Source organism: Strigops habroptila, chromosome 11 (assembly GCF_004027225.2).
Source record: "Strigops habroptila isolate Jane chromosome 11, bStrHab1.2.pri, whole genome shotgun sequence".
NCBI lineage: Eukaryota > Metazoa > Chordata > Aves > Psittaciformes > Psittacidae > Strigops > Strigops habroptila.
Window position 1 is genome coordinate 21,870,727 of NC_046360.1, and position 25,745 is coordinate 21,896,471.

The 25,745-nt window shown below is 62.6% G+C and overlaps 6 protein-coding genes across 12 annotated transcripts in view; 5 read left to right on the forward strand and 1 right to left on the reverse strand.

Annotated features, from left to right (window-relative positions):
• Positions 1-1,058: 1,058 nt before the first annotated feature.
• Positions 1,059-6,116, forward strand: RASSF1 (Ras association domain family member 1). 2 transcript variants are annotated; one of them, XM_030501721.1, is made up of 6 exons: positions 1,059-1,322; positions 2,156-2,277; positions 4,532-4,636; positions 4,717-5,011; positions 5,452-5,567; positions 5,701-6,116. In XM_030501721.1, exons 1-6 carry the CDS (start codon positions 1,073-1,075, stop codon positions 5,845-5,847), a joined length of 1,035 nt encoding a protein of 344 aa, XP_030357581.1. In that variant the 5' UTR covers positions 1,059-1,072; the 3' UTR covers positions 5,848-6,116. The 2 variants fall into 2 exon arrangements, with proteins under 2 accessions (XP_030357581.1, XP_030357580.1); XM_030501720.1 differs by having other exon boundaries at positions 1,066-1,322; positions 5,685-6,116.
• Positions 6,117-6,343: 227 nt separating this feature from the next.
• On the forward strand, positions 6,344-11,206 carry TUSC2 (tumor suppressor 2, mitochondrial calcium regulator). 3 transcript variants are annotated; one of them, XR_003993786.1, is made up of 5 exons: positions 6,344-6,566; positions 6,768-6,888; positions 8,473-8,579; positions 8,790-8,902; positions 9,359-11,206. XR_003993786.1 is itself a non-coding variant. In XM_030501726.1 (4 exons), the coding sequence occupies exons 1-3, from the start codon at positions 6,412-6,414 to the stop codon at positions 8,536-8,538; spliced, it is 342 nt and encodes a 113-aa protein (XP_030357586.1). In that variant the 5' UTR covers positions 6,344-6,411; the 3' UTR covers positions 8,539-8,579; positions 8,790-11,206. The 3 variants fall into 3 exon arrangements, 2 of the variants coding, with proteins under 2 accessions (XP_030357586.1, XP_030357585.1); XM_030501726.1 differs by having other exon boundaries at positions 8,790-11,206; XM_030501725.1 differs by having other exon boundaries at positions 6,346-6,566; positions 8,473-11,206.
• Positions 11,207-13,875: 2,669 nt separating this feature from the next.
• Positions 13,876-17,013, forward strand: LOC115614719 (hyaluronidase-2-like). Its single transcript, XM_030501959.1, has 4 exons — positions 13,876-13,928; positions 14,445-15,387; positions 16,011-16,100; positions 16,273-17,013. The coding sequence occupies exons 2-4, from the start codon at positions 14,446-14,448 to the stop codon at positions 16,684-16,686; spliced, it is 1,446 nt and encodes a 481-aa protein (XP_030357819.1). The 5' UTR covers positions 13,876-13,928; position 14,445; the 3' UTR covers positions 16,687-17,013.
• A 152-nt stretch (positions 17,014-17,165) lies between these two features.
• Positions 17,166-19,645, forward strand: LOC115614729 (hyaluronidase-1-like). 2 transcript variants are annotated; one of them, XM_030501970.1, is made up of 4 exons: positions 17,166-17,267; positions 17,723-18,926; positions 19,033-19,122; positions 19,211-19,645. In XM_030501970.1, the coding sequence occupies exons 2-4, from the start codon at positions 17,916-17,918 to the stop codon at positions 19,526-19,528; spliced, it is 1,419 nt and encodes a 472-aa protein (XP_030357830.1). In that variant the 5' UTR covers positions 17,166-17,267; positions 17,723-17,915; the 3' UTR covers positions 19,529-19,645. The 2 variants fall into 2 exon arrangements, with proteins under 2 accessions (XP_030357830.1, XP_030357829.1); XM_030501969.1 differs by lacking the exon at positions 17,166-17,267 and having other exon boundaries at positions 17,301-18,926.
• A 168-nt stretch (positions 19,646-19,813) lies between these two features.
• On the reverse strand, positions 19,814-21,143 carry LOC115614537 (heat shock transcription factor, Y-linked-like). The gene is made up of 2 exons (XM_030501529.1): positions 20,628-21,143; positions 19,814-20,529 (listed from the first exon to the last, which is right to left on the reverse strand). Exons 1-2 carry the CDS (start codon positions 21,141-21,143, stop codon positions 19,981-19,983), a joined length of 1,065 nt encoding a protein of 354 aa, XP_030357389.1. The 3' UTR covers positions 19,814-19,980.
• Positions 21,144-24,583: 3,440 nt separating this feature from the next.
• The window catches only part of LOC115614175 (6-phosphofructo-2-kinase/fructose-2,6-bisphosphatase 4), a 53,451-nt gene continuing 52,289 nt past the window's right edge, over positions 24,584-25,745 (forward strand). Inside the window, exon 1 of one of the 3 annotated variants that reach the window (XM_030500590.2) lies at positions 24,584-24,652. Coding sequence is in view for 1 of the 3 variants with exons in the window: in XM_030500593.1 (XP_030356453.1) it covers positions 25,015-25,054 (40 nt within the window). In the remaining 2 variants the exon portion in view is untranslated. The other 2 variants (XM_030500591.2, XM_030500593.1) reach the window with 2 other exon arrangements.

Below are 25,745 nucleotides of genomic sequence, written 5' to 3' on the forward strand. Positions count from 1 at the left end.
TTCTGCTTGGTCTCCTAGCTGAAGATGCTAAACCGCTTCCTCCTCTCCCTTGCACTTAGGGAGAGCAGGGGGTGAATGTTTTCCCCCTTTGTAATAACAGAGTTCCCAGAGAACCCCAAAAGAGGGTCAATAAGGTTTGGCCAAGCCCTCTGCAGCTGAGGCATGTGAGCTGGGAAGGGAAGGGGGTGAAAAGGCCTGCATGTCACCTCTTACCTCTTGGCAGCCGTGTTGGAGTGGTGGGGCGAGGCAGAGGATGTGGTTAGCATGAGCACCTCGCTGAGAAGGCAGATGAGTTTCTTGGGTGTTCATCATCTGCCATCGTGCAGGGACAATTCTCACCCGCCCCCTAGTAGATGTGACTTAGCACTGAGAGCCTGCCCCCCTGCTCACCAGCATCTCTGCAGGGTTTACTGCTGGCCTGCGCTGCCTTGGGGTGCATGACCCCCTCTCCCTGGTCAGCACCCACTGCCAAAGGGCTGGGGCCTTGGTCTGAGCATGGCTGAGAAAGGTTGGTGGTGCTGTACCCCTTTTCTGATGGAGTGTCTGAGCCCATGCACACACACACCCCAGAACAGGCTTTGCACCACCGCTGCTGCTGCAGGAGCCACGACAGCAGGCAGGAAACCATCTCTGTCCAGCCAAGCAGCCTGGGCTCGGGCTGCTTGGCTGCGGCCAGGCAGAGCACAGGGGCTCTCCGGAGGAGCTTTGGCTGCTCCTCACCCGCTCCCAGAGGCTCCCAAACCCCCTGCCCCGCTGGGAAACTGAGGCCCGGAGCGAGGCTTGCCCCGGTCCTGCCGGAGAGAGCGGGACGGCTGGAGCAGGGCCCCCCCTTCCCCGGCAGCGGCTCCGGGAGCCTCATCCCCGCCTCCAGCCCGCCCCGCCGGGCGCGCCTGGGCCGGGGGCGCCGGTCGGGACCCCGGGGCGCTGCGCGGCTCCTCCCATCGCTGCCCGCTCCTGCCTCAGTTTCCCCCGCGGTGCCCGGACGGGGCGGCCCCTCCCGGTCCCCGCCCCGGCCCCTTCCCCGGTGCTGGCCCCCGCCCCGCCGCCTCGCAGCGCCCGCGGCCGCCGGGCCATGGAGCTCATCGAGCTGCGGGAGCTGCAGCCGGAGCCGCGCCCGGGCCGGGGCCGCCTGGAGCGGACCAACGCGTTGCGCATCAGCCCGGCCCGGCGGCCCGGCCCCGGAGCGCACCCAGACCCGCGGCTGACGGCAGCGCCGGGCGCCGGGCACCGCTTCGAGCCGCGGCGCCGCGGGCTCCACACCTGGTGCGACCTCTGCGGGGACTTCGTCTGGGGCGGCGGCAGGAAGAGCCTCCAGTGCCGCCGTGAGTACCGCGCTGCGCCCCGGGCCTCCCGCACCCCCGCCGGGCACCGGCATCCCGCCACCGGGCACCCCCGCCGGGCACAGGGCATTTCCCACCGGGCATCCCCGACGGGCACAGGGTATTCCCCACCGGGCACCCCCACCACCGGCAATCCTGGTAGTGGGAACACCCACTGGGCATGGGTATCCCGGCGCCAGGCACCCACAACAGGCACTGAGCATCCTGGAAGTGGGCACCCCCTCTATGTACCTTGCATCCCAGCACTGGGCACCTGCACCAGGCACTGAACATCCCAGCACTGACTTTCTTGGTACTGATTACGCCCACCAGGCCCCGGGCATCCTGGTACTAGGCACCCCCACTGAGTACTGGGCATCCCTGTACCAGGCACCGGGCCTCTGCGCACCAGGTACTGCCACCACGCACTGGACATCCCAGTATTGGGCACATGCACCAGGCACTGGGCAGCCCCAAACCAAATACCCCCACCAGACACCATACATTCCAGTACCGGACACCCACATCAGGCACCCTGGTACCAGGCACTGGGCAATCCAGTACTGGGCACTGAGCACCCCAGCCATCAGGCACCCACGCTGGCAGCCCAGGCAGGGAGCACGGGCACTGTGGTACTGGCACAGCACCGTGTCCCATGTGGGTGCTGTCCCCTGGGCCTCTGGCACCGCACGGCATGGGCAGGCAGCTGGTGCCAGGCACCAGTACTGACACAGACACCAGCCCTTGTCCCACCAGGCACCAGGACCCTCCCGGGCAGTCAGTGACCCTGACATCCAGGGCCATGCTGGTGACACTGGTCCTGTCCCTGTCCCCAGACTGCAGCTTCACCTGCCACTACCGGTGCCGGGCCCTGGTGCGGCTGGACTGCAGCGGCCCCCCGGGTGCTGGCGACGAGGACGATGGCAACGAGCAGGCGCTGGAGAAGGACACCAATGTGGTAGGGCCTGGCCCTGGTCTGTGAGGGAGGGTGAGGAGCGGCCAACCTGAGGGCTGCCAAGGCTGGGGGTGGCTCTGCCAGATTGTGCCGTGTGAGGCCATGTCATCTCATGCCAGCTGTGCCGTGCCACGCTGGCCCCATGGTGTGCCAGGCTATGCTGTGTTGGGCTGTGCCAGGCTATGCGGGGCTTTGATATGCCATGCTGGGCTGTGCTGTGCAAGGCTGTGCCAAGCGGGGCCAGGCCAGGCTGTGCTGAGCCATGCTGGGTTGGGCAGTGTTGTGCCATGCCATGCCAGGCGATGCCATGCTGGGCGATGCCATGCTGTGCTTTGCCGAGCTGTGCCAGTCTAGGCTGTGCCGAGCCGAACCGAGCAGGGCTGTGCTGTGCCATGCTGGGCTGTGCCGAGCCGTGCCAGACCATGCCGTGCCGAGCCCAGGCTCTGCTGTCCCGCACCGCGCCCCCGGACCCGCCGGTGTCCCGGCACGGCTCGGCCTGGCCGGCGGCTCCGGGCGCGGGTGAAATCACCGCCGGAAGCGGGGCCGCGCCGCGCCGCCCCCGGCCCGCGTCACCCCCATGGCCCGGTCGGGGCGGGGCCGGCGCCGCGCTGAGCCGGGAGCGGGACGGGACCGCGGTAGCGACCGGGCGGAGCCGAGCCGGGACAAGGACCGGGACCGCGCTGAACCGAGCCGGGACCGGGCTGAACCGAGCCGGGACGGGGACAGGCACCGCGATAGCGACCGGGCAGAGCCGAGCCGAGATAGGGACCGGGAGCGGGCTGAGTCGTGCCAGGACAAGAACCGGGACCGAGCTGAACCGAGCCGGGATAGGGACCGGGGCCGGGCTGAGCCGTGCTGGGACGAGGACCGGGCTGAGCCAAGCTGGGAGCGGACTGAGCCGAACCAGAATAGGGACCGGCAGCGAGCTGAGTCGAGCCCGGATAGGGACCGGGAGCAGGCTGAGCCGAGCCGGGATAGGAACCGGGGCCGGCCTGAGCCGAGCCGGGAGCGGACTGAACCGAGCCGGGATAGGGACCGGGGCCGGGCTGAGCCGAGCCGGGAGCGGACAGAGCCGGGCCGCAGCCCGGGGGCCGGCCGGGCTGGCGCGGGGCCGGGTGTGCCCGTGTGCCCGCGGGCTCGGCGGGGCCGCGGGGCGGCCGGCCCGGGCCGTGGCCGCTCCCGTGCCCGTGGCCGGGTCCGGGTCCAGGTCGCGGGGCGGCGGGTCCGGGGGCTGCGGGGCGGCGGCGGCGCTGGCGCTGCGGCGGGGCGGCGCGGGGGGCACGGGGGGCAGCACGGCCAGCAGCGGCTACTGCAGCCAGGAGGACTCCGACTCCGAGCCCGAGCTCTTCTACACCGCCCGCACCTCCCTCGGCCGCCGCCCGCGCCGCCGACAGGTCGGTCCCGGGCCGCCGGCGTGATGTAACGGGGGGATGCGGTAACGTCAGCCGGGAGGAGCGCAACCCCCACCGGGGCTGGGTGCTGGGAAGCAGGCGAGGGAGGGGAAGTTGTTGCCCCGCCGTGGGGAAAACATGGAGTGCAGGCAGTCCTGTCTTGGGGGGTGAGCATGGCCCTGCTGTGGGGCAAGCGTGGGCTGAGCACGGCCCTGCTGTGGGGCTGTGGGGGTTAGATGCAGCGCTGCGGGGCGAGCGAAGCACAGTGGGGTGAGTGGGGCTTTGCTGCCTGGCACGGCCGCCCCATAGCCCCCCGGGGCTGGATTCTTACCGAGACAGTGAAGGACAGTGCTTGGGGGTGCCAGCGTGAGCCCCTCGTGGGGACCCCAGCCGGGTCCGGCAGTACCTGCATGCCCTGGGGTGGCCGTTTGGGCCAGGAGCCCTGGGTGCTCCTCGGCCCCATGTAAATACTCATTAGTAGGTGCCGGTGGTGGGGCGCTGAGCCTGGATTCCCTTGTGTGGGGCCGGCGCTTTGAAGTGGGGTGCCGGCAGCATGGGCGAATCCCGGGGTGCCTGCCCTGGTGCCGGGCTGGCGGCTGCCAGCGCTCTGCCTTGGGGACGCCTCTCTGATCTGGGGTGCCGGGAGGGGTGTCCTTGCAGCGGGTTCACCCATCCCTGCAGCCCAGGGACGAGGGCTGGGGGGTGGCTGGTGCCGGTCTGGAGCCACGGTGAGCTCATCAGCCGGGCTGATGCAACCCCGCGCAACCGCCTGTGTGTGTGTGAGCCTGTGTTCGGGGCGGGCAGGGGGGCCGCGGGATGCTGGGGCAGGCGGAGGGGTCTCGCTCAGCCCGGCTGCTGTCGTGTAGGATGAGCCCAGCGAGTGGGAGAAGGCAGAGTTGGACCAGGCGCAGGTGGAGCAGCGGATCAAGGAGTACAACAGCCAGATCAACAGCAACCTCTTCATGAGCCTGGTACGCGGCTGGCATGGAGCTGGGGGGAAATCCCAGTGCCCTGCCCTAGCCCTGCTAATCCCCCCACCGGTGTCTCCCAGAACAAGGACGGTTCCTACACTGGCTTCATCAAGGTGCAGCTGAAGCTGGTGCGCCCCGTCTCGGTGCCAGCCACCAAGCGGGTCCCCTCGCTGCAGACGGGGCGGTCGGGGCCGCACACGCAGGGGGTGAAGCGCCGCACGTCCTTCTACCTGCCCAAGGGCACTGTGAAGCACCTGCACATCCTCTCACACACCCGCGCCAGCGAGGTCATCGATGCTCTCCTCCGCAAGTTCACCGTCGTCGACAACCCCCGCAAGTTCGCCCTCTTCGAGAGGTCCGAGAAGGATGAGCAAGGTACCAGGGGTGGCCCTGTCCCCATAGCTGCGGCCCCGTGGTGGCAGTCTTCCCTAGGTGGTGTTAGCCTCGTGCTGGTGATGTCGCCAGGGTGGTGGTGTCCCCCATGGCGGCAGTATCCCTGTTATGGTGGTATCCCACTTGGCAGGGTATCCCCTAAGTGGCTGTGGGGGTGTCCCCCCATGGCAGCAGCATCCCTGTAGCAGTGGCATCCCCCTTTGGTGGCAGTGTCCCTATCACCATGGGCATGTCCCCCGTGGCAGCAATGTCCCCCCCTATGGTGGTGATGTCCGCATAGTAGCAGCATCCTCATTGGTAGCAGCATCCCTATAGCGGCAGTGTCCCCATAGTGGCAGTGATGTCCCTGTAGTGGCAGTGTCCCCATGGTGGTGATGTCCCTGTGGCAGTGTTCCCCCCGTGACATGTGGCTGCCATTGCAGTGTACCTGCGGAAGCTGGCTGACGAGGAGCAGCCCCTGCGGCTGCGGCTGCTGGCTGGCCCCAGCGAGAAGGTGCTGAGCTTCGTCCTGAAGGAGAATGAGACTGGGGAGGTGAACGTGAGTGCGGGGACGGGTGAAGGGACTGGTGTGACGTTGCCATGGGGGGACCGGGGGACGCGGCTGTGGGGGGACATGGCCACGGGGGTACATGGCATGTCCCCGTTGCGATGGCAGCCCCGTGTGCCCTCAGTGGGACGCCTTCACACTGCCGGAGCTGCACAACTTCCTGCGCATCCTGCAGCGGGAGGAGGAGGAGCATGTGCGCCGGCTGCGGCACCGCTACGCCCGCTGCCGACAGAAGATGCAGGAGGCTCTGGCCGCGTACACACCAGGGTGACCGTGCCGGCTGCGCTGGTGGTCAGGCAGCATACTGGGACCCTCGCCCGCCGGCGGGTGGGGGCACCGGGAGGGGGGTGGAGTGGGGCACCCCGGGACCCACCGTCGCAGCCCCCATGGGGCTGGCCCAGGGAGTGGGTGTCCCCAGGGGAATGGGTGTCCCCAGGGGAGTAGGTGTCCCCGGGGGAAAATGGGTGTCCCTGCGGGGGAGCAAGTGTCCCTGGGGGGAAGCAGGGCGTCGAGCACCAATAAAAGCATCTTGGTGACGAGGCCCGTGGCTTGTCTTTGGCGGGGGGGCCGGTGGGGGGAAGGGGCAGAAGGACCCCCCAGCTGCCCGCACGTGGCGCTGGTCCGTGTCGGGACTCGAACCCGCGCCTCCGAAGTGCCCGCCGGCGCCAGGCGGGGAGCGGGGCACGCCTCTCGCCGTTCTCACGTGACGCGAGCATCTCCTCCCCTCCCGGGTCACGTGTCTGGGGTGTCGCGGGCGCCGGAAGTGTCGCAGCGCCGCGGCGGCGCAGGGAGGCGGTCGATCGGTCGGTGTGGCCGGGCCGCCCCCGCCGCCGCCATGGGCGCCAGCGGCTCCAAGTCGCGGGGACTGTGGCCCTTCTCCTCCCCGGCGGCGGGCGGCGGCGGCGGCGCTGAGGGTGCCGGCGGGCAGCAGGCCCTGGCCCGGGCGCGGGCCGCGCGCGCAGCCACCCCGTTCGTCTTCACACGGCGCGGGTGAGAGGCCTGGGCGGCGGTTGCCATGGCAGCGGGGAGGGGCTACCCGAGCACCGGCACCGCGGGGGAGGGGGGGGGACAGCCCCCGGTAGCGGGGGGGTCGCTGCGGCCCTCGGGGGTTGGTGGTGCCGGCGCGGCCCGGCCCAGGTCGGGGCACCGGGAGCTGCCCGCAGGCTCTCACCTCCCCGCTCCTCTCGGCAGCTCCATGTACTATGATGAGGACGGGGATCTCGCTCACGAGTTCTACGAGGAGACAATCGTTACCAAGAACGGGAGGAAACGCGCCAAGCTGAAGAGGATCCACAAGAACCTGATACCTCAGGTAGCGTGTGGAGAATGGTGATGGAAAGCGAGCGCCGAAGCGCCGCGGTGGCAGCTTTGCAGGAACCTCTGCGCGCTGGCCGCCTGCCTCGGGGCATCTTCTCGCTGGGGAAGGCAAAGGCTTTCTGCTCCACCCAGCTTCCTCCTCAGAACCATGACTCCTGTGTGTGTCCTGGCTCACATTGTGCCGCTTAGTGAGGCTGTAGCAGGAGAGGGAGAGCTGGTGATGCCCTCCAGCCCCACTTTCCAGAGAGAAGTGAAGCCCCAGCCTTTTACAGCTGCCAGGCTGGGGAAGGCAACTCAGCTGGGTGCGTGTTGTGGGGTGCAGAGTGCCAGGCAGCCCTGCGTGGCCGTGACACCCAATTGCCTAGCACCTTCCTCGAGGCATGGGGTGCTGTGCTTGCTCAGCCAGTGTCAGGTCTCTGCGGAGGGCTAGGCGCTGGCTTCGGGAGCAGCAGCCAAAGCCCATTCCCTGCTGACATGAGTGTGCACGTTCCTCTGGCTGCTTGGTAGTGGCAGAGATGTCGATAGCTCTCTGTTCTGCCCCTCAGTGCAAAAGTCTCCTCTTAAATTAAGCAACTGGGATGAAGCTGGGCAGGGCTGGGGCACAAATTGAGGGTCTCAGTGCAGCAGAAGGATAGTCTGCAGGTAGGGAAGCTTCTAGGGGCATAAGTGGAGAGGGTCTTTGCAGGAATCTTTCCTAAGTAAGCAGAAAGGTACAGCTCTAGTGAGTGCCTGGGCAAGCCATTGGTGTGCTCTGAGGGGTGAGCAGCCCTGCAGTGGGATGGGACCCCTCTGAGCACTGCACAGGCAGTTATGGGGGGGAAGGATCCAGTACTGCTCCCGGGCCGCTGTTCTCACAGAGATGGGATGTGGGACTGACTCCTTGTCAATGTGGGTTGAAACTCACCCCGTTGGAAAGCTTGGCTGAGCCGGAAAGAGCAGAAACCATCACTAACTAGCCCTCTGCTAGCCCAGGCTTTTCGCTGGCCCTGTGGGTGCAGGCCCAGGCCTGAGCCCTGCTCCCCCCTCCACCCCCAGCTGGGTCCTCCCGGTGCTGTAACAGGAGAAGGCTTGGACGGAGCATGGGAAAGGCAACTGTAGCTGGCATGGAGGGAGCGTGCATTCAGCAGCCTCCCCTCTGGATAGAAAGCTGCTTTTCTTGTGCACCAGCTGCCCTGGCTGCTTTCTCTCAGAGAGCTCTTTTCATTCCTTTAAATCCTGTGAATGAAAGGTGCCGGATGAAAAGCCCAGACGGCCAATATCTGCCAGTCACGCACCAGCTGCTGCACGGGCAGTGCCTGGCAGAGCAGCTCCCTCCTTTCTCGCCCTGCTGAGCTCTGGACCCGCCATGTGTGGCAGCCAGCCATGCCATGCCGCCCTCGCCTCGCCAGGGACGGCTTCGAAGGGCAAAGTGCTTTGGCTTTGCATGCTGCTGTTGGGGCGTACCTGGTGGCACAGTGCTCTGTGGACTCCTGTTCCTCGAGGGCGCAGTGTCCTCTGTCGCACAGGGTGACTCGCAGGGCAGGGCTCAGGGCTGTTGTTCAGTGTTCTCTTGCGCTCACCACTCTGACTCTTCTTTCAGGGTATAGTGAAACTAGAGCATCCTCGCATTCATGTGGATTTCCCGGTGATCATCTGCGAGGTGTGAGCCGCCAGACGTTGCTGCCCCGCTGCCCCCGGCCTCACCAGGTGAGGCTGCCTTGTGTTCCCACCCGAGGAGGACTCTGGGCGTGCGGCAGGGACCGCGGCTCTCCCCTCGCCCGGAGGTGAGGTGGGACGGAGCAGGCCGGGCTGGGCTTGGCTGGCGATCCGTCCCTCGCAGGAGATGGGTGACCTTGTGCAACGACCGCTTAAAAACATCCTTGCTTGAGTCAGAAGACTAAAAAATACCTTTTGTAGCCTCTAGCCGACGTTTGATGGGTAACTGGAACTGCAAACGAGCTGCTGTGTTTGAGCTGTTAAAGGGAGAGCGAGCCTGCACTTCTCACCAGAGAAAATCCCCTGCTTCTCAGGTATGTGGCCCAGGGAGAGCCAGGGCAAGGGAATGTGCTGCCTGGGCCCCCGAGCTCGCTCGGGCCCACTGGATAGATGGCCAGTGTTGCCACGTGTCGCTTGGCACAGGTGGTATATGATGCTCCCCTGGATGGGTCCGTTGATGGAGGATAAACAGGGCAGGTCAAGGAGGGACTGGTCTTGAAGCACATCTGGCTGGCTGCTGCAGTCCCCTTGGGAAGTGAACGGGGATCAGATGCCGCTATCTTGGACCTCAGTCTCTTCCCCCTATGTGTTTCCCGCTTATGCTGGCTCTGGGGTGGGCGGCTTTGCTGCTGCCTGCGGTCACTCTGCCTGCAGGAGATCTTCACGGTCCGTGGCTGCTGCTGGCAGCAGCAAGGTCCCCAGCTCTGCAGTGGATTTGCCTCTCCTGTGCAAGCCAGCTCCCACTGAGCACTGTCCCTCACCTGCTGCAGGGCCAGGCCTGCTGGGCAAGGCATCTCCTCGTAACGTCCTCACCTCTCGCTACTGTCTTGAACAATCCTCCTGGTGGGGTGGGCTTTGACATGGCCAAGCAGGAAGGAAATCTTCGTTCCCCATTCCCTGAAAACAGTCCGTCGCTGTGCCGGCCCCGGTTTGGAAATCTCCCTGGCAATGTGAACTACAGTTCCTCCCGCATCCCAGCTGGTGGTAGGAGGAGAAACACGATGCACTTTACAGGGAGGCTTTCTGCTCCGTCTCGGAAGGTCCTGCTCTTTTCTCCTCTTTCCTCTTGCTTGAGAAAGTTGAGGTCGTCTTGGCAGCACTGAAGAGACCTCTCATCCCTGCGTGCGAGCCCTGAGGAAGGCCTGACCTGTCCTCGCCAGTGCTAGCAGCCACTGCCTCCCTGCTCTGCAGCCCCGGACCAGGCAGGTGGAGGAGGACCGGTGGTGGGCACAGCTTTAAGCAGGAGCAGAGCCTGCTCCCCGCAGCAGCTGGCTCGGCTTTCCTTCTCTTTCGTTCCAGAACTTATTTACTTTCTAAGCACTTCAGATGTTTGCTACCTCGATTTTTAATTTAAGCTGGCACTTGGCTGCCAGCCCTGTCAGCCTCTGCGTTGGATGTATCCATCCCCGTGCCCACCGAGAGCTGCCCGGGCGCGGGGCCACATTCCCGGCTTCGGGGAGATAACAGTGGTGTGGCTGTTGCCGTCTTCCTGTCACCACCTCTTCCCTCCGCGTCCCCACCCGCTGTTCCCATCGACAGGAGTGAGCACAGAGGGTGAAGTGGATGTGCTGGCTGCCACCCATCAGGGAAGCAGGAGGGCAGGGCTCCAACAGGGATCTTGTCTACACTGTGATGCTGGGCGCTTCTTCCGACATCTTTTGTTCTACTGCTTGCTTGAAAGAGTCTTGTCTTAAAACAGTCCCCACTGAAGTGTTTCTTACTCGCACCACCTGCTCTCAAGTTTCTCCCGGGCCGGATCTCCCTGGGAAAGGTGTCCCTTGGGCTCCACAAGAGAGCAGGAGCTGCTGTCCCCAGGAAGAGGAGAGGAGAGAAAGCTGTGGCCAGGCTGCCCTGCTGCTGTCCAAGAGCACGGGAAGCGGCATCGAACCCGCCTCGGGTACAGGGAAAGGCAGAGGAGGAGTGGGGAGGGGGCTGGTGCCATTTGCCTGCCCCAGCGGGGAGCCCCTCGCCTGGCTACCACCCAGAAATCTGTTGGCAAGGCAGGGCCTGAACCCCGGGGAGCAGAAGAGACCGAGACCAGCTTAGCAAGCATGCTTTTGTCCTCGCTGACAGGCTGTCCACCCTTCCCCCAGGGCATCAAACATGCTTCCCCCTAAAAAACACATCTTCTCCCACCCTCCCATGTCGCTGAGCGGCAGTGAACCTCCGCAGGCTGCTAACAAGCTGCGTCCTGCCCCGCTTCTTCCCAGGCTGGTCCCCGAGCAGCCAGCCCCGGGCCCCCCCTCCGCTGGCCTCCAGCCCTCCTGCAGCAGCAGGGCCTCGGGAGCACCTAGAGTGGTCTTAAAAATGTGAAGGTCGCTGTAAATAGTATCTGTGTCCACTGTGATGTTGGAGCAAGCAAAAAACAAAACAAAAAACAAAGGAAAGTTTTCCTTTTGGTTCTTTTCTTGGGTTTTTTTTTACGATTTCCGTGCAACGTTGTGCTGTCCCGTGTGGATGTGTATCTGAACCGCACTCACTGACACTAGGCTCCTTGCTCCTCTAGCGTGTGGGTAGGACCCGAGGGTTTGGGAAACGTACACTATTTATGATCCTTCCTCCCAGTGCATCTGTCCACTTTTGTTAAATTTCAATAAAATTATTTGTAGAGCCCACAAGTCCAAGAGCTGTGTTACTGTGCCGGTGGGCAGAGGACTTTGCTCTGTTTGCTGCTCGCACTTCCAGCCTGCTGGTTTTCCGGGATAGGGGTGTTTGTGCTTGTGTGGCTGAACTGCCGGCGAAGGGGATCCACTTTGGCTTGCAGGAGTTGCTGGCTTTGTGGGGCTGCGACTCTTCTCGTAGCTGCTGTATCATCTTTTAAATACGTAATGAAAATGTGTTTATATAAATCTGTAATTTTCCTGTTTGGGTCCCTCTGCCCTCCCATGTGGGGAGGGAGGTCTGGAGGGAGCCGGGGGGCCCAACCTCAGGCCGGCCTGTCCGCATCTCTCTGTGCGAGCTCGGCGGGGGCAGGATCCGCCTGTCCGCTCCTTCCTCACCATTCCTGCCAAATCCCTGCCTCATTAATCACCGGGGCCTGACGACTTTCTCAACCCGGCGTGACCCAGCGCTGGGCTGCCGCCCGTTCCCGAGCGGTGCTGGCTGTCCATGGGCGAGCGTGATCTCACTGTGCCCCACGTCCTGTCCCCACCAGCCCTGCAAATGTTTTCCTGCAGCCACCGGCACCTCTCATCATTTCCTCCACACAAGCCGGCTCGGAAATGAGCCGCTGACGAAAGCTGTAATGAGTGAGTGGTGCGGCGTGTCCTGCCAGCGCTTTGGCATGCGGGGGACGAGGCTCTGGGACCTTTGCCTGTTGATCTGTAGGGGCCCCAACCCCAGGAGGTGGTGACCTTGAGGGGGACTGGGCTGCATGGAGTGTTACCGGTCGGTGTGGTTAAACCAGGCAGTGGCTGTGGTTCCCTGACCCCATGAGCAGCTCCCTGTCCAGCGGGGCCACCCCAGTCCCCCTCCTGCTGCCTGCAGGGCAGGGCTGTGCCTGCAGCCCCCAGCCTGGGACACAGCCGGGTATCAGCCTCTGTTCCTGGCTGCTCTGTCCTCAAGCTGAACTCCTCACACCTTGCCTGGACCTGTTGGCATGAGCGGATGTGACTAACACCCCAGTACCGGCGACGGTGAGGGATTCTCAACCACTCAGCTGCCTCGCCCCAGCCCCTGCCCTCCTCTGCCCCTCTCTGCTCTTCTGCCCGACTGGGAACAGCTATAAATCATCTCACATCTACTGGGGTGAGATGGGAGAGGGGAGGCTGGATCTGTCCAGTTACCCCCTCCCAAAATCCAGGGTGTTCCCTGTCGGAAGGCAGGAGGGAAACCAGGGCAGGTAGTGGCCAGCCCTCCTGAGGAGCCCAGCAGTGAGAAGCTGCGTTGTGTTGAGGACTTGCAGCCCTCCCAGCAGTGGAAAGCTGTGACCCCTCCAGCCACCCCACTGCTGGCGGAGCTTTTACCTTCAGTGCATGAGGCTGCGGAGGATGGAAAATTTTAGGCATTTCTGCTGCCTCGCAGGGAGCCTGTTTACTGCCCGGAGGGGAAGGGCAGTGCCCGCAGGCGCTGGGATTTCTTGGCTGCCCACAATCTCTCCCGATAGTTTTGGCAGCCAGCACCTGGCCCATGGACGACCTTCCCTGCCTCTCTCCCACCCAGTGCCTGGCATTGCCCGCAGGCTGGGCCAAGCCGTGGGGTGCAGCCTGGATTCGGTCTGGATGCTGTGCACGACCCCGGTGGTACCCTCACCCTCCCAGCAGGAGCTTCGCAGCCAAAGCTGACGCCCAAGTGGGTCTCACTAACAGGAGCCATCTGCGGGTGCCCGCAGCCCTGGGCTCAGCACCAGCGGCACCGGGGGCCAGCACCGAACAATGCCGGGCTTGGCGCTCCCACCCGCTCCCCGGGGAGCAGGCGGGTGGCTGGGGAGCGCTTCCGCAGATTGAGCCCCGCTTCCTTCCCCTGCCGGCCCCGGCACACCCTCGGCTCTGGCCCCGGCGCTTCCTCTGCGGGGGCACCCCGTTGGCCCCCGGCACGGCACGGCCAGAGCAGCAGGGGATGGGCAGGACATGGGCACTGCCACATGGCTGGGCCCTGAGCCCTGCCTGTCCCGCTGCCCACCCGGGGGCCCCGCCGGAGCCTCAGCGGTGCCCCGGGAAGGAAACCCCCCTAAGCCCTGCTGCCCCTTGTCCTCCTGGGCAGGAAACCTGCGGGGCCGAGGCTGAGTCAGCACCGGCTGCCCTGGCCGTGCACAGGACGTCCTGCCCGGCACGGCACCGCCCAGGGACACCGCTGCTCTGGGACACCAGCACCCTGAGGACACCGCTGCTCTGGGACACCAGCACCCTGGGGACACCACTGCTCTGGGGTCACCACCATCCTGGGGTCACTACTGTTCTGGGGACAACATGAGCAGGGGGACACCAGCCTAGGGTCACCACTGCTCCGGGGTCGCTATGGTTCCAGGGTCACCACTGCTCCAGGGGGCGCCATCCTGGGCTCACCACCGTTCCGGGGACACCAGCCTGGGCACACCAGCGTTCCGGGGTGACCATGATCCTGGGGTCACCAGCACCCTCGACCCCTCCCCATTTCGGGGTCCCCCCTATTTTGGGGTCACCACCGCCCTGGGGTCTCCGCCGTTCCGACCTCCCCCCGCCGTCGCGCGCCGCAGCCCCTCGCCCCCCCCCCCCCGCGCCCCGCGGCGCCCCCTACCGGCACCCCCGCGGCCCCGCCCCGCCCCCTTCCGCCGCGTGGGGGGGGCGGGGCCTCTCGGGCCGTACCAAGCGCAGCGGGACAGGGGGGCGGCCGCGCCTCGCCCGGGGCCGCGGCCCCACGGAGGTGGGTGCGTGTGTGCGGGTCCGCCGCCGGCCCGCACCCGCGGGACCCTGCGGTGGTGCGCGCCGCCGGCCCGTGGCGCCGCGGGCGGGGCGGGGCCGGTCGTGGCGGGGGGCGGCGCCCCCGCGGGTGGTGCGCGCCGGGGAGGTTTAAAAGCGGCGGCGGGGGGCGGCGGCGCCGGCTGAGCCCGTGGCGGGGAATGGCGTGAGGCGAGGGGCACCGGGCGCGGAGCGAGGCGAGCGGCTGAACGGGGCCGCGCCCCGGCGCTTTGTGTGCCGGCCGCGGACAAAGGGAGCGCCGCGCCGGGCACCCGCGGCACCGGGAGGAGCCGCGTGGGACCGGGATCCCGGGGAGCCGAACCCCCGGAGGCTCTGCCCGCGCTCCCCCGGTACCCTTCTGCCCCGGGCGGGGGGGGCGGTGTGTGGGGGGCTCGGGGCAGGGTCTGCCTTGGGGGGGTGCGGGCAGAGCCGACCCCCGCCTGACCGCCGGCTCCCCGCTGCCCCTGCTCCCCTCGGGCAGGATGAGCGGGGTCTGCGCGGCGGCGCTGGCCCTGCCCTGGCTGGCGCTGCTGGCACTGGCCCAGCAGCCCCCCGAGAAACCGGCGGCTCCCCCCCTGCTCACCCGCCGGCCCTTCCTGGTGGCCTGGAACGTGCCCACCCAGGACTGCAAGCCCCGCTTCCAGGTGTCCCTCGACTTCAGCTTCTTCGACCTGCACGCCTCCCCCAACGAGGGCTTTGTGGGGCAGGACCTCACCATCTTCTACAAGGAGCGCCTGGGGCTCTACCCCTACTACAACAGCCAGCGTGTGGCTGTCAATGGCGGTGTCCCCCAAAACAGCAGCCTGTCCGAGCACCTCGCCCGCCTCCAGGAGGGCATCAAGAAGTACATCCGCTCGCCTGCCAACGAGGGGCTGGCTGTCATCGACTGGGAGGAGTGGCGGCCCATTTGGGCTCGCAACTGGAAGCCCAAGGACATCTACCGGGAGGTGTCCAAGCAGCTGGTGTACCAGCGGCAGACCTTCATGGTCCCAGGAACCTCCTGGTTCGAGGAGGCAAACAAGCAGGCTGTGTTTGAGTTCGAGTCGGCTGCCCGGCAGTTCATGGTGAGCACCCTGCGTGTGGCCAAGAGCTTCCGACCCAAGCAGCTCTGGGGGTTCTACCTCTTCCCTGACTGTTACAACCATGACTACAGCAAGAACAAGGAGAGCTACACCGGGCAGTGCCCAGATGTGGAGAAGACACGCAATGACCAGCTGGCGTGGCTCTGGAGGGAGAGCATGGCCCTCTACCCCTCCATCTACCTCGATGCGCTCCTGGCCTCCACTCCGAACAGCCGCAAGTTCGTGCGGGCGCGGGTGATGGAGGCCATGCGGATCTCACACCAGCACCACGATGGCTACTCCCTGCCCGTCTTCGTCTACACCCGGCCCACCTACATCCGCAAGCTGGACATGCTCAGCCAGGTAGGGCTGTGCCACCGGGATGTCCTCGTCCCAAAACCTGGGTGCTTGGGGTCAGCTGAGATGATGCCTCTGCCTGTGTACCATCCGCTTCCCTGGAGTGGGGTGGCTCTGAAGGCTGGCATCTGCCCTCATGGTGCTTCTGGCACACTGGTTTGGCTGTCTCCATGTGGGCTGGGGAGCAGTGCCCTTTGGCATGGGGCTAGCCTTGGGGGCAGGAAGGGTGCTCAGTCCTGCTGCCTTCCCTCCAAGGGGGGTCGCAGCGTGGGGACCCACAGCTCAGCCCCTCTGTGGGCCAGTTATTTGGCAGCAGGACTGGCACCAATGGTCACCATCACCAGGGAAGTGTCTGGGAGGTGCCACAGGACTCCTGGGTTCCAGCAGGCAGGACCCTAGGGTGTGTGAGCCCACAGCTACTCTGTTGTGCTGGCTTAGCCCTGCAGGAGAAGGGTGGTGTTGGGAAGCCTTGTCCCCAAGGAGCTGGGGACAGTCCCCTCTCCCTGTGGCCTGGAGCAGGGATAAGTCTTTCATCCCTGACCCTGCAGCAGACTCTTTGTGGCACACCGTGCTGGGGCTGCGGGTGCTGTGTGGGCTCTGCAGGTACTAACTGGGCTCTATCTCCACAGCTGGACCTGATCTCCACCATTGGAGAGAGCGCAGCGCTGGGTGCAGCCGGAGCCATTTTCTGGGGTGACACAGACTACACCAAAAACCGGGTAGGTTTGGGTCAGCGTGCCCCTGTGGAGGTAGATGATATGGGAAAGTGGGGAGGGAGAGGGGGGTGTCACCTGCCCGTGGAGTGGCTCAAGGCTGGGTTGTCTTCTCCATCTGGGATGCTTCTTTGCCTGGGGCACCTCAACATTGGCCCTGATACCCCCTTTCCCTCAGGACTCATGTCAGATCATCAAGAACTACCTGGAGAGCGACCTGGGCCGCTACATCGTGAACGTCACGACGGCAGCGCAGCTCTGCAGCAAGGCGCTGTGCCAGGGCCGGGGCCGCTGCTTGCGCCAAGACAGCAATGCTGATGTCTTCCTCCACCTAAACTCCACCAGCTTCCAGCTGCGGCGCCGGGATGGGGACAACCAGCAGCACCCGCTCTTCTGGGCTGAGGGCCAGCTGTCCCCTGCTGACACCCTCTTCCTACGGACCCATTTCCAATGCCATTGCTACCAGGGCTGGCAGGGCAGCAGCTGCCAGGTGCCTGCTGGCCCCCGCAGTGATGCCCCTAACTCCTTGGTGCCACTGGGACTTGGGGTGCTGTTGCTGCTTGCAAGCTGGTGCTATCTCCTCTTGGACTGAGCTGCCTCCTCTGGCAACCCCTTTCTGTGGTGGTGTAGGGGACCTATTTAAGATATCCCTACCCTGCCTGGGAGGCAGCTTGTTATGCGCGGGGCTGCCCCTCACTAGGGGTAGAACAGTGTGGTTGCCTTACCTCTGCCCTCCCTGCTGTGGGGCAGGTGCCCACCATTGGGATGGAGGCCGGGGGGGCCTCTCCTGTTGTAAGGAGAGAGAGAGATGGGGGCGAGGGGGGCATGGGGGCAGGGAGCGGGTGCTGTGTGGTGCTAAGCCCCTGTGCGCTGCCCCACACCGAAGTGCTTTACCTCGAATAAAGCTGGGTGAGTGTGAGCGGGGTGTGGGGTGATTTTGGGGGGGGGACACAGCTCGCACCGCTCCCGGGTGGGCGCTGCCGCGGGGCGCAGCCACGGCCGGGCCACACACGTGGAGGCAGCCGCGGGCCCGCCCCGCTCTCCCCTTGGTCACGCCCCTTCCCGCAAGCCCCGCCCGCTCCGGGCTCCGTGCCCCGCCTGTCTCAGCCCTGCCCCGTGGGCGCGTTGGAGCGCGGGCAGCCCCCGGCACCGGGACAGCGCGATCCGGCCGCGGTGGGTACAGCCCTGCGGGGCGGGGGTAGTCCCGTGCCGCGGCGGCCTGGCCCCGAGCGGGGCCCCCGTTCCCGCCGTGTCTCCTCGGCTGCCAGGCGCTGCCCATACCTACACGGTGCCTCCTGCGGCTGCCGTTCTGTGCTACGAGTGCCCCCAAACCGGGCCCTCCCTCCGGTGGCTGCTGTCCCCACACGGTGCCTCCTGCGGCTGCCGGATGGTGCTATGAGTGCACCAAACAGGGCCCTCCCTCCGGTGGCTGCCGTCCCCACACGGTGCCGTGCGGTGCCACCGCCGCTCCCCAGGCTGTGTCTTGCCGGGTCCTGCCCGGTGCTGCGCGCTTCCCCCCAGCAGTGCCCTCCTGCTGCCAGCTCATGGCCGATGCTCCGCACTTCCCACGTCCGTCACTGTGACCTTGCCCTCTGCCCTTCCCCCCCCGTGTCTGTTTGTCTTTCCAGCCCAGCTCATCGCCGGCCATCACCGGGTGTTGACTCCGCGCATTCCTCCCCAGTCGTTAACCGGGGCTGGCGCACGCTGCGTCCCCCCTCCGGCTTGTCGGCTCCAGCTACTGATACCGTTGGGGCTTCCTGTGAGGACGTGGAAGAAGCGCCCCCCGTGCCTGGCACTGCTCGGGGACAGGGGTGCGGGTTAATGCCAGCCCCGGCTTGGCCTGGAGATAAAAGCAACGAGGTCTGCCCAGGTCTCCCCCCGTCTCGGCTCTCCCTAGGCAGCTCCAGGACACATCCTACGCCTGCCAGCACCATGGCATTGGAGCGGTACTGCTGGGTCCTCCTGCTGCTCCTGCCTTCCCTGGCCTGCGCCAGGGGGCCTGGCCCTGTCCTCGTCAACCGCCCCTTCCTCACCATCTGGAACATCCCCACGGAGCGCTGTGCCGAGAAGTACAATGTCACCCTCAACCTGGAGGTCTTTGATGTGTTGGCCAATGACCAGCAGTCCTTCATCGGGCAGGACATCACCCTGTTCTACAGCAAGGAGCTGGGGCTTCTCCCTTACTACACATCTGAGGGGATGCCAGTGAACGGGGGGCTCCCCCAGAATGCCAGCCTGCAGGCCCACCTCCAGCAGGCCACCCGGGACATCAAGGTCACCCTGCCCAGCCCTGCCTACAGTGGACTGGCTGTCATCGACTGGGAGAAGTGGCGCCCGCTGTGGGTCCGCAACTGGGCCTCCATGGACATCTACCAGCAGCAGTCGGAGAAGCTGGTGCAGCAGCAGCACCCGCAGTGGCCCCCCGAGCTGGTGAAGGAGATGGCCAAGCAGCAGTTTGAGCAGGGCGCCCGCAACTTCATGGAGCAGACCCTGCGGCTGGGTGAGACCCTCCGTCCCAACAGCTACTGGGGTTTCTATGGCTTCCCTGACTGCTACAACAATGACTTCAACAGCCTGCCCTACACCGGGATGTGCCCGGTGGTGGAGCAGCAGAGGAACAAGGAGCTGTGGTGGCTCTGGGAGAGCAGCCGCGCGCTCTACCCCAGCATCTACCTGCCCTCCTGCCTCAACGGCACCAACAAGGCGCTTGCCTACGTCCGGCACCGGGTAGCTGAGGCTTTTGCCATGCAGCGTGCTGTCCTTGATGGTGGCATCCCTGTTCTGCCCTACTCCCAGATTGCCTTCGACTGCACAGTTGACTTCCTTTCCCAGGTGATGGGGACGTGGGGATGGTGGGTACCTCTCAGGCTGATGGGTTTGTGCCGGGGAATCTTTAGCTCTTCGGGCAGTGTTGACTCTTCCTCTCCCCTGGGTGCAGGAGGACCTGATGAACACCATTGGGGAGAGCGCAGCTCAGGGTGCTGCCGGCATAATCCTCTGGGGCAGCCTCAACTACAGCAACTCCAAGGTGAGTGTGGCGGTTGGCACCATGCTGCTGCCTGCAGAGAGCCCCCGTTCCCTGGCCAACAGGGCTGTGACATCATGTGCCATTGCAGGAGATGTGCCTGAGGCTGAAGGACTATGTGGAAGGGCCACTGGGCCACTACATTGTCAATGTGACAGCCAGCGCTGATCTGTGCAGCCAGACCTTGTGCTCTGGTCAGGGGCGCTGCGTGCGCCAGGAGGACAAGCAGGGCTTCCTCCACCTCGACCCCTTCCGCTTTGCCATCAACCTGCAAGCCGGCAAGCCTTGGCTGCTGACCCAGAGCCCGGAGCCCAGTGATGACATCTCGGGGCTGGCTGAGGAGTTCAGGTGCCAGTGCTATGATGAGTGGCAGGGACCCCGCTGCGACACTCGGGACGTCAGCAGCTGACCTGCACAGGGATAGTGGGGCAGGCAGGATGACACCACCCCGCACCCAGCACCCTCTCCGTGGGGTTGGGACCCCACCATGGCACTGCTAATAAAACCGGTAGGCACCCGCAAGCATCTCCTTGTCTTCTGCCGCGGCTCGTTTTGGGGTGGGAGGATCCCCCAGTAACACTGTTGGTGCCTCATGACATCTGGTGGTGGATCAGCTGCTTCTGCTTGGGGTTTGGGTGGTGAAATAGGAACTCACGCTGGGGTTGTGCTGTGCAAACAGGACAGGACAACTGAGGAAGGTTTATTGTTTAATAGTTTATTACTAACTCTACCAGGCTCTATCTAACCTACTCTCCTAAGTTCCTACCAACTCTTCTAAGCTCTATCTAGCAACAAAATCCTTATCAAGTCAATCCTTATCTATCAACTCAATCTCTGTCTACGAATTCAATATCTACGAACTCAATCTCTAACAACTAACTCAATATCTATGTAACACACAGTATAGGTGACATGGGTGACTTGCAGCCAAGGGCCTGTGCTGTCTCTAGGCTGTGGCATGCTGGGGTCCCTGTACCAGGTTGGGGCTGCAGGAGGCCAGTGTTGGCGCCTTGGCATGGGCAGAGCTGAGGCCGGTGGCAGCAGGAGCACTGCAAACTCTGGAGGAGCAGGAGCATGCAGGCTTGGGTGGCCGGATGGTGGTGGAAAGCAGAGGTCGGGAGGGATGAAGCTCTCACTACCTGCTGCTCTGGCAGGCTCTGGGCGTGTGGGAGCAGCAGCCCTTGGAGATGGATGGGCAGTGCCGGGGCCAGGAGGTGCTTCAGCCCATCGTTTGGTGGGTGGAGGCGCCTGCGTGTGCACCGCAGGCTGTGCATCGGGGCTTCTGGAGGGATGTTCTTCCTCCTCCTGTGGTGTACCCGGGGCTTTCCGCTTGATGGCACCTCTCCTCTTGCACTGCTCCAGCAGCTGGGGATGCTCTCTGTTAAAGCTGGGGTTGTAGTAGTAGAGCACCTGAAACAAGCAAAGGAGAAGGGCTAGTTGTAACCATCCCAGGACTGGAAACCCTCAAGCCTGGTTGCGTTGGTTGATGTGAAGGGCAACTGCTGTACCTTGCTGTGAGAAGAGGCTGCTGCTTCCTCAGCCAGGAATTCGGGCAGGGAGGCAGATCTTTGGAAGTCCGGCTGTACTTTGGTGAATCCATAGATGTTCAGTTGCCGAATGAAAGACCTCATCTTCCGCGTAGCAAAAACCCTGCCCAGCACCTCCTCTTGGAAGAGAACTTCATCGATGGCCACGCATTGTCCTCCCTCACTCCACCAGATGGACTGAAACTGGCCGCTTTCCAGGATCTTCCAAAGCTTCTGGGGAAAGCAGAGGCCTGAGAATTCGGAGTCTTGGCCCCTGCTCCCGTTGGAAACAGCAGGGACTCGGATGGTGTTGTGTCCCTCGCTGCCGGGTTGGACATCCTGCTCCTCCTGTATCACTGCTCCTGCTGCACCACAGGGTGCTGTTTCCCCCTGTCCTGGAGGGCCGGCAGAAGTCGTGTCTGCCAACTGCCCCAGCTCGTCCAGAGCAGAAAGGGATGGTGTTGGTGCGGGAGACGGCTCCCGTTCCATTTCTGCCATTGCCCCTGACCGACGGCTCGCTCAGCAGCCACTGCCCTGCAGAACCAGGCCTAGTCCCGCCAGGCAGCGAGGAGAGGCCGCTGGCGCTGACTGACTGTGGGTACCAGCGGGTGCTCTCACATATCACTGGGGTGCCCATTCTGCACCATGGTGATGTCACAGTGATGGTGAAGATGGCAGCCTGGCAGCAGGGAGCGGCAAGGGGAGACATGGCTGAAGAGCCCTTGTTGCTTGTCCCTGCAGAGCCACCGGTGATGGGCCTCCAGAGCCCAGCAGTCCCTGAAGCTGTGTTGAAGGGCTGTAGGCAGTGAGAGGACCGCGCTGCGTGCGCCTGCAGCCAGGATCGGGTCCGCAGGGAGGAGCGGGGACGGCTGCAGCGTGCGGCATCGCGGTGTCCATTTGGGAAGCTTCCCATGTGGGCACCTCTGGCACCGGCAGAAGTGCCCTTGTGGTCTTTGTTCTTTTGTCACTGGGTACTGACTGTAGAGAAACAGCGTCCAAACTGTTAAAGCTGCATCAAATTTGCTTCACCTGAATGCCTCTCCAAGGCACAAATGTCTTTCACAGAGCAGTTCCTAACAGGAATGCTCTGTCTAGAATAACCTGGGCATGTGAGCACCCCCAGCACTGGTACAGACTCCAACGATAACCAGAATTTGCAGAGTTCCTACAGCTGACTTGCTCATTTCTTTGGATGGCATTGAGTAAGGATCTGAGAAGGTACCAGTGGACTGAATAAACATGTACTGGGTTATTGCCACGCTCTTTGCCAAGCCGGTGGCCTCTGGGAAATTTAGTCATCAATTGTATTTTGGTCCAGAATGAACTGGTATAGAGATAGCTTGGTAAATGCTGGAAACAATTTTATCTTAGTATTTTTTTATACGTGGAATGTGATTTAAGTGAACACTTCAAATACACTCCTCCCAAGCAAAGTTCACTTTGCTATTTATACAGAGAAAATGACTGTGAATATCAGTCTTTCTGCCTGGAAGGTATTACAAGCTTTCTGCTTGGAGTTTTTAGTAATTTAATATGCTTCAAGCGTTCAGCTTCTGAATATCTGGTGCTTAGTTAGGGGCTGGTTTGGGGTTCTGCTGGGCACAGAAATTTCTGTTATCTCACACCATTAACTGAACTAAGCATTGAAATGGGCGTCAGGAAAGAGATGCTTCCTCTGGACTTGCAGAAGGGTCTAACACGGTGAGAAGTTGCATAAGCAGTGCAAGAAACCCTGCCTCTAGGTGTTGGCTTAGAGAAAAGTGAGGCTGAAACCTGAACCAGCTCTTTTTCTTCTTGAAATAATGCAAGCTTGGACATGAACACAGTTTGTCACCTTCAAAGAATTGTTTTAAATGTGTAAGAGGATTTGTTTTATTCATCCTACTTAATGTAGCTGTTCCTCAGTCCTTGCCTCTTACAGTATGCCTGAAGACGCCCAAGACACTGGATTTCATGTAATCTAGCTTGTTTTACTATAGACTACAAGGAATAGAGACTAGGAAGACACTGGACATCGTGCCAACAGGCAACTTAGGAGCAACGAACATCTGCTGGGTGGTTTTTTTTCAGGTCTGAAAACTACGCTACGCCTGGTAAATGTGCAGTGCTCTGCAAATCCACGTGCAGCACAGGAGCGAGCCCGTGCTTGGCGGGAGCATGCTGGAGACCAGCCAAAGCAAGAGGTACCAGCAGCAATCTGACAGCAGCCCCAGGCCCTTGTGTGCTCTGCATTCCTGGCTGTTCCATGTCTCTTGGGTGGAGTATGCTTATCGTGCTGTCACACCAGCTCCTGTTTTCTGTGCTCAGGATGACTGAGGAACCTGCTGTGCTCAGAGCTCGCTTGTCCACTGCGTTCAGGGTTCACACAAAATTGATTTCTAGACTTTTTCCATATGCTGCTTCAAGAAATAAGGGCAGTCTGTCACAACTGTCCTTACATTGCCTACTTTTTCATTTCCACAACGGAGTATATCTTTGTCTAGTTAGCTTAAGCCACATGTTATCTCCAAAAACAATTTATAAGTACCCACTATGGTTAACTATCCCAAACAGAGGAAATTGAACTGCTGATTGCTCTGAAATTAGAAAGATTATTTTACAATCTAGAATGAAGATGCTAATAGCAAGAAGGCTTTAAATGCTTTGATATGACTAGGACATGAAGTAGTTTAGCTGAATAGCAAGGTCTAGGTTAAGCCTTGCACAAAACAGATGGACGAAAGCCCTCCCAACCAATCCACAGGCTTTTCAGATACAAGTTTGAAATTAGAGGCCTGTTAATTAGCCAATAAAAAAAGTTCTCGTCTGCCTTTTTCCCCAGCTGAAAACTTCAAAAATCAGTAAAGACGGAAATTTCCCACATTGCTAAAAGTCAGTTTAGTCAGACACTAAGATACTGTTTTCAATTTTGGCATTGCATTAATAGCCCATGCCTGTGGTCAGACAACCAAGAGAGCAACCATGTTTTGAGACCTCAGGAACTGTTTTAGGACCCCACTAGTTATCATTTGCCATTGCATTTAACTTCATCCAAAGCTTTAGATGGAAGTCATAAAACTAAAATCAGAAGAATAGGAAGCAGTTTCTTCCAAACCGCTCCTCCTGCAGCCCTTGCACCCTGGTGCTGAGCCTTTGGATCTGACGTGTGAGTACAAAGCTCTTTTGGAAGAAATAAGCCCTTCCCAAAAGCAGGTCAGTGGTAACTGTATGGCTTGAAATTAAATAGATAGCATGTGGGTCTCTTAAGTGTCTTTTATTTAATTTACAGTGCAGTGGAGGCTTGTAGCGCCCAAGTGCTGATCACTGTCCAAGAGCTCAGGTTGCTTTGTATGTGTAGGTTTATATATCTCTTGTTATTTCTCTTTTTATTATTATTTAGTATTATGTTATACTTTAATAATAATTAAACTGTTCTTAAACTTCTGATTACCATTTCAAAAGTGAAATACCAACCCCTACAGAAACTATCTCCAGAAGCTTGAATGTAAGACCCTGGTACCCAAACCCCAGCTCAGCCTGTCATCTTTGCTCACTCAGAGCAGCACTGACTTGAACACAAGATCTTCTACCTGCCAGTTACGTAAACTAAAGTAGCTTTTCCTTACAATCTCTTAGTATTTGGGTTGTGTGCTTGAAGGGCAGGGAAAAGTTCCAGCATAAAGCAAGCAGGTGGCTGTGCCCTGAGTGCATTTATGGGCTGAAATCGCCCAGATTTGGGTCACCTGGCCCCCTCGGCTCGCTGGCTGGTGGCTCCCAGCCCTGACTCGGTTCTTCACCTCGCCTGGGGACACGGGCGCGGTGATGCTGCTCGGGCCGCCGGCTCTGTGCTTGGTCACCTGTGGCTGCAGGAGCCGCACGGCGGCTCCCGAGCTTGGCCAAGTGCCTGCCGCTGGTGGAGCACTCTTTCCCCTGGAGGCCGGCGGTCCCTATCTCCTACCGGGCTGGCTGCCTTCGCACCCAGGTCTGCAAAATGGCCACGGCGGCTCCACCTCCCCCGTTTCCCTGAGGTATGTTTAGAGAACCGGGGTCGTTCTGACGAGACACAACACCGGGAGCGGGAGGCGAGGGAAGGGCCGGAGCTCCCGGCGCTCGCCCGCACCGGCGGTCCCGCGGGGACGGCGGCCGGGCCGAGGTGAGGCTTTTCCGTCCCTCCCGCTGCTGCCGGCGGGGCCGGGCGGGCGAGAGCGGCGCTGCCCGGCGGGGCGGGGGCTGCCCGGGGCCGGTCCCCTCCGCTCCGCCCCGCGCACACCCGCGGGCAGCTCCGCGGGGCTCCGCGGCCAGGACCCGCCTCCGCCGCGCCGAGCGGCTGCCGGCGGGCTCCCCGCGGCCGCGCAGCGCCGGGCCGGGCCGTCCTCCGCCGGAGCCGCAGATGTGGGGCCGCCGCCGCCCGCAGGGCCGGCGCTGCCGAGGTAGGAGCCCCGGCGGCCGGGGCCTCCCGCGGCCTCCCCGCTCGGCTGGGGCGCTGCTCCCCTTCTCCCCCCGCCGCGGCAGCCCCCGGCCCCGCAGCGCCCCACGCGTGTCGGCGTGCGTCGGGGCAGGGCTGGAGGGTGAGGTGGGGTTTTCTGGGCCACCCTGGTCTGGGTTTTCCTTCCAGCTCCACCAAGGGGTGAGGGTGACCGGTACCTCGAAGGCTCGGGAGGTGGAACGTGGGAATCGCGTACTCTGCTGGGAACAGCCCGAGGCAATGGAAGGTTTGGGAGACGTGCTGTGGAAAGAGGGAATCGCAGTGTCCCGGTGGCTGTTTGCTTTCCGAGTTATTTTTGGAAATTGCTTGGCTGTGAGGGATTATTTTTCTTAACCGTCTGTGGGAAGATGCATTTACATCGTGCTGCTCCAAGGGTTGGTGCTTTCCATTGGCCGAGGAAGGGTGTAAAATCCGTGTTTCGGTAAATGCTGGTCCAACCGGTTAGTTGTGCTTCCCCTATTCCTAATGGCAACACCAAAAGCAAGTGATCTGCATCTTTTTTATCTTGCCCTGTGAGATTCGGCTGCTGGCTTGCTGGAGCCTTCCTTGGAAAGGGCTGACTGTCCCTGAGGATTGAGGGGCCTGGTGTGTTCGTCAGGCACTTTGTGTAATGCAGGATGACAGCTGTGGCACAA

Bases quoted from the DNA above. Each gene is read 5' to 3' on its own strand.
- LOC115614719 (XM_030501959.1), top strand. From the start codon at position 14,446: ATGAGCGGGGTCTGCGCGGCGGCGCTGGCCCTGCCCTGGCTGGCGCTG. The intron at 15,388-16,010 runs GTAGGGCTGTGC...CTATCTCCACAG, and splicing joins AGCTGGACATGCTCAGCCAG to CTGGACCTGATCTCCACCAT. The intron at 16,101-16,272 runs GTAGGTTTGGGT...CCTTTCCCTCAG, and splicing joins CAGACTACACCAAAAACCGG to GACTCATGTCAGATCATCAA.
- RASSF1 (XM_030501720.1), top strand. From the start codon at position 1,073: ATGGAGCTCATCGAGCTGCGGGAGCTGCAGCCGGAGCCGCGCCCGGGC. The intron at 4,637-4,716 runs GTACGCGGCTGG...GGTGTCTCCCAG, and splicing joins GCAACCTCTTCATGAGCCTG to AACAAGGACGGTTCCTACAC. The intron at 5,012-5,451 runs GTACCAGGGGTG...CTGCCATTGCAG, and splicing joins GTCCGAGAAGGATGAGCAAG to TGTACCTGCGGAAGCTGGCT.
- TUSC2 (XM_030501726.1), top strand. From the start codon at position 6,412: ATGGGCGCCAGCGGCTCCAAGTCGCGGGGACTGTGGCCCTTCTCCTCC. The intron at 6,567-6,767 runs GTGAGAGGCCTG...TCCTCTCGGCAG, and splicing joins TTCGTCTTCACACGGCGCGG to CTCCATGTACTATGATGAGG. The intron at 6,889-8,472 runs GTAGCGTGTGGA...CTCTTCTTTCAG, and splicing joins ACAAGAACCTGATACCTCAG to GGTATAGTGAAACTAGAGCA.
- LOC115614537 (XM_030501529.1), bottom strand. From the start codon at position 21,143: ATGGCAGAAATGGAACGGGAGCCGTCTCCCGCACCAACACCATCCCTT. The intron at 20,530-20,627 runs GTACAGCAGTTG...TGCTTGTTTCAG, and splicing joins CAGCCTCTTCTCACAGCAAG to GTGCTCTACTACTACAACCC.
- LOC115614729 (XM_030501969.1), top strand. From the start codon at position 17,490: ATGAGTGCACCAAACAGGGCCCTCCCTCCGGTGGCTGCCGTCCCCACA. The intron at 18,927-19,032 runs GTGATGGGGACG...CCCTGGGTGCAG, and splicing joins CAGTTGACTTCCTTTCCCAG to GAGGACCTGATGAACACCAT. The intron at 19,123-19,210 runs GTGAGTGTGGCG...GTGCCATTGCAG, and splicing joins TCAACTACAGCAACTCCAAG to GAGATGTGCCTGAGGCTGAA.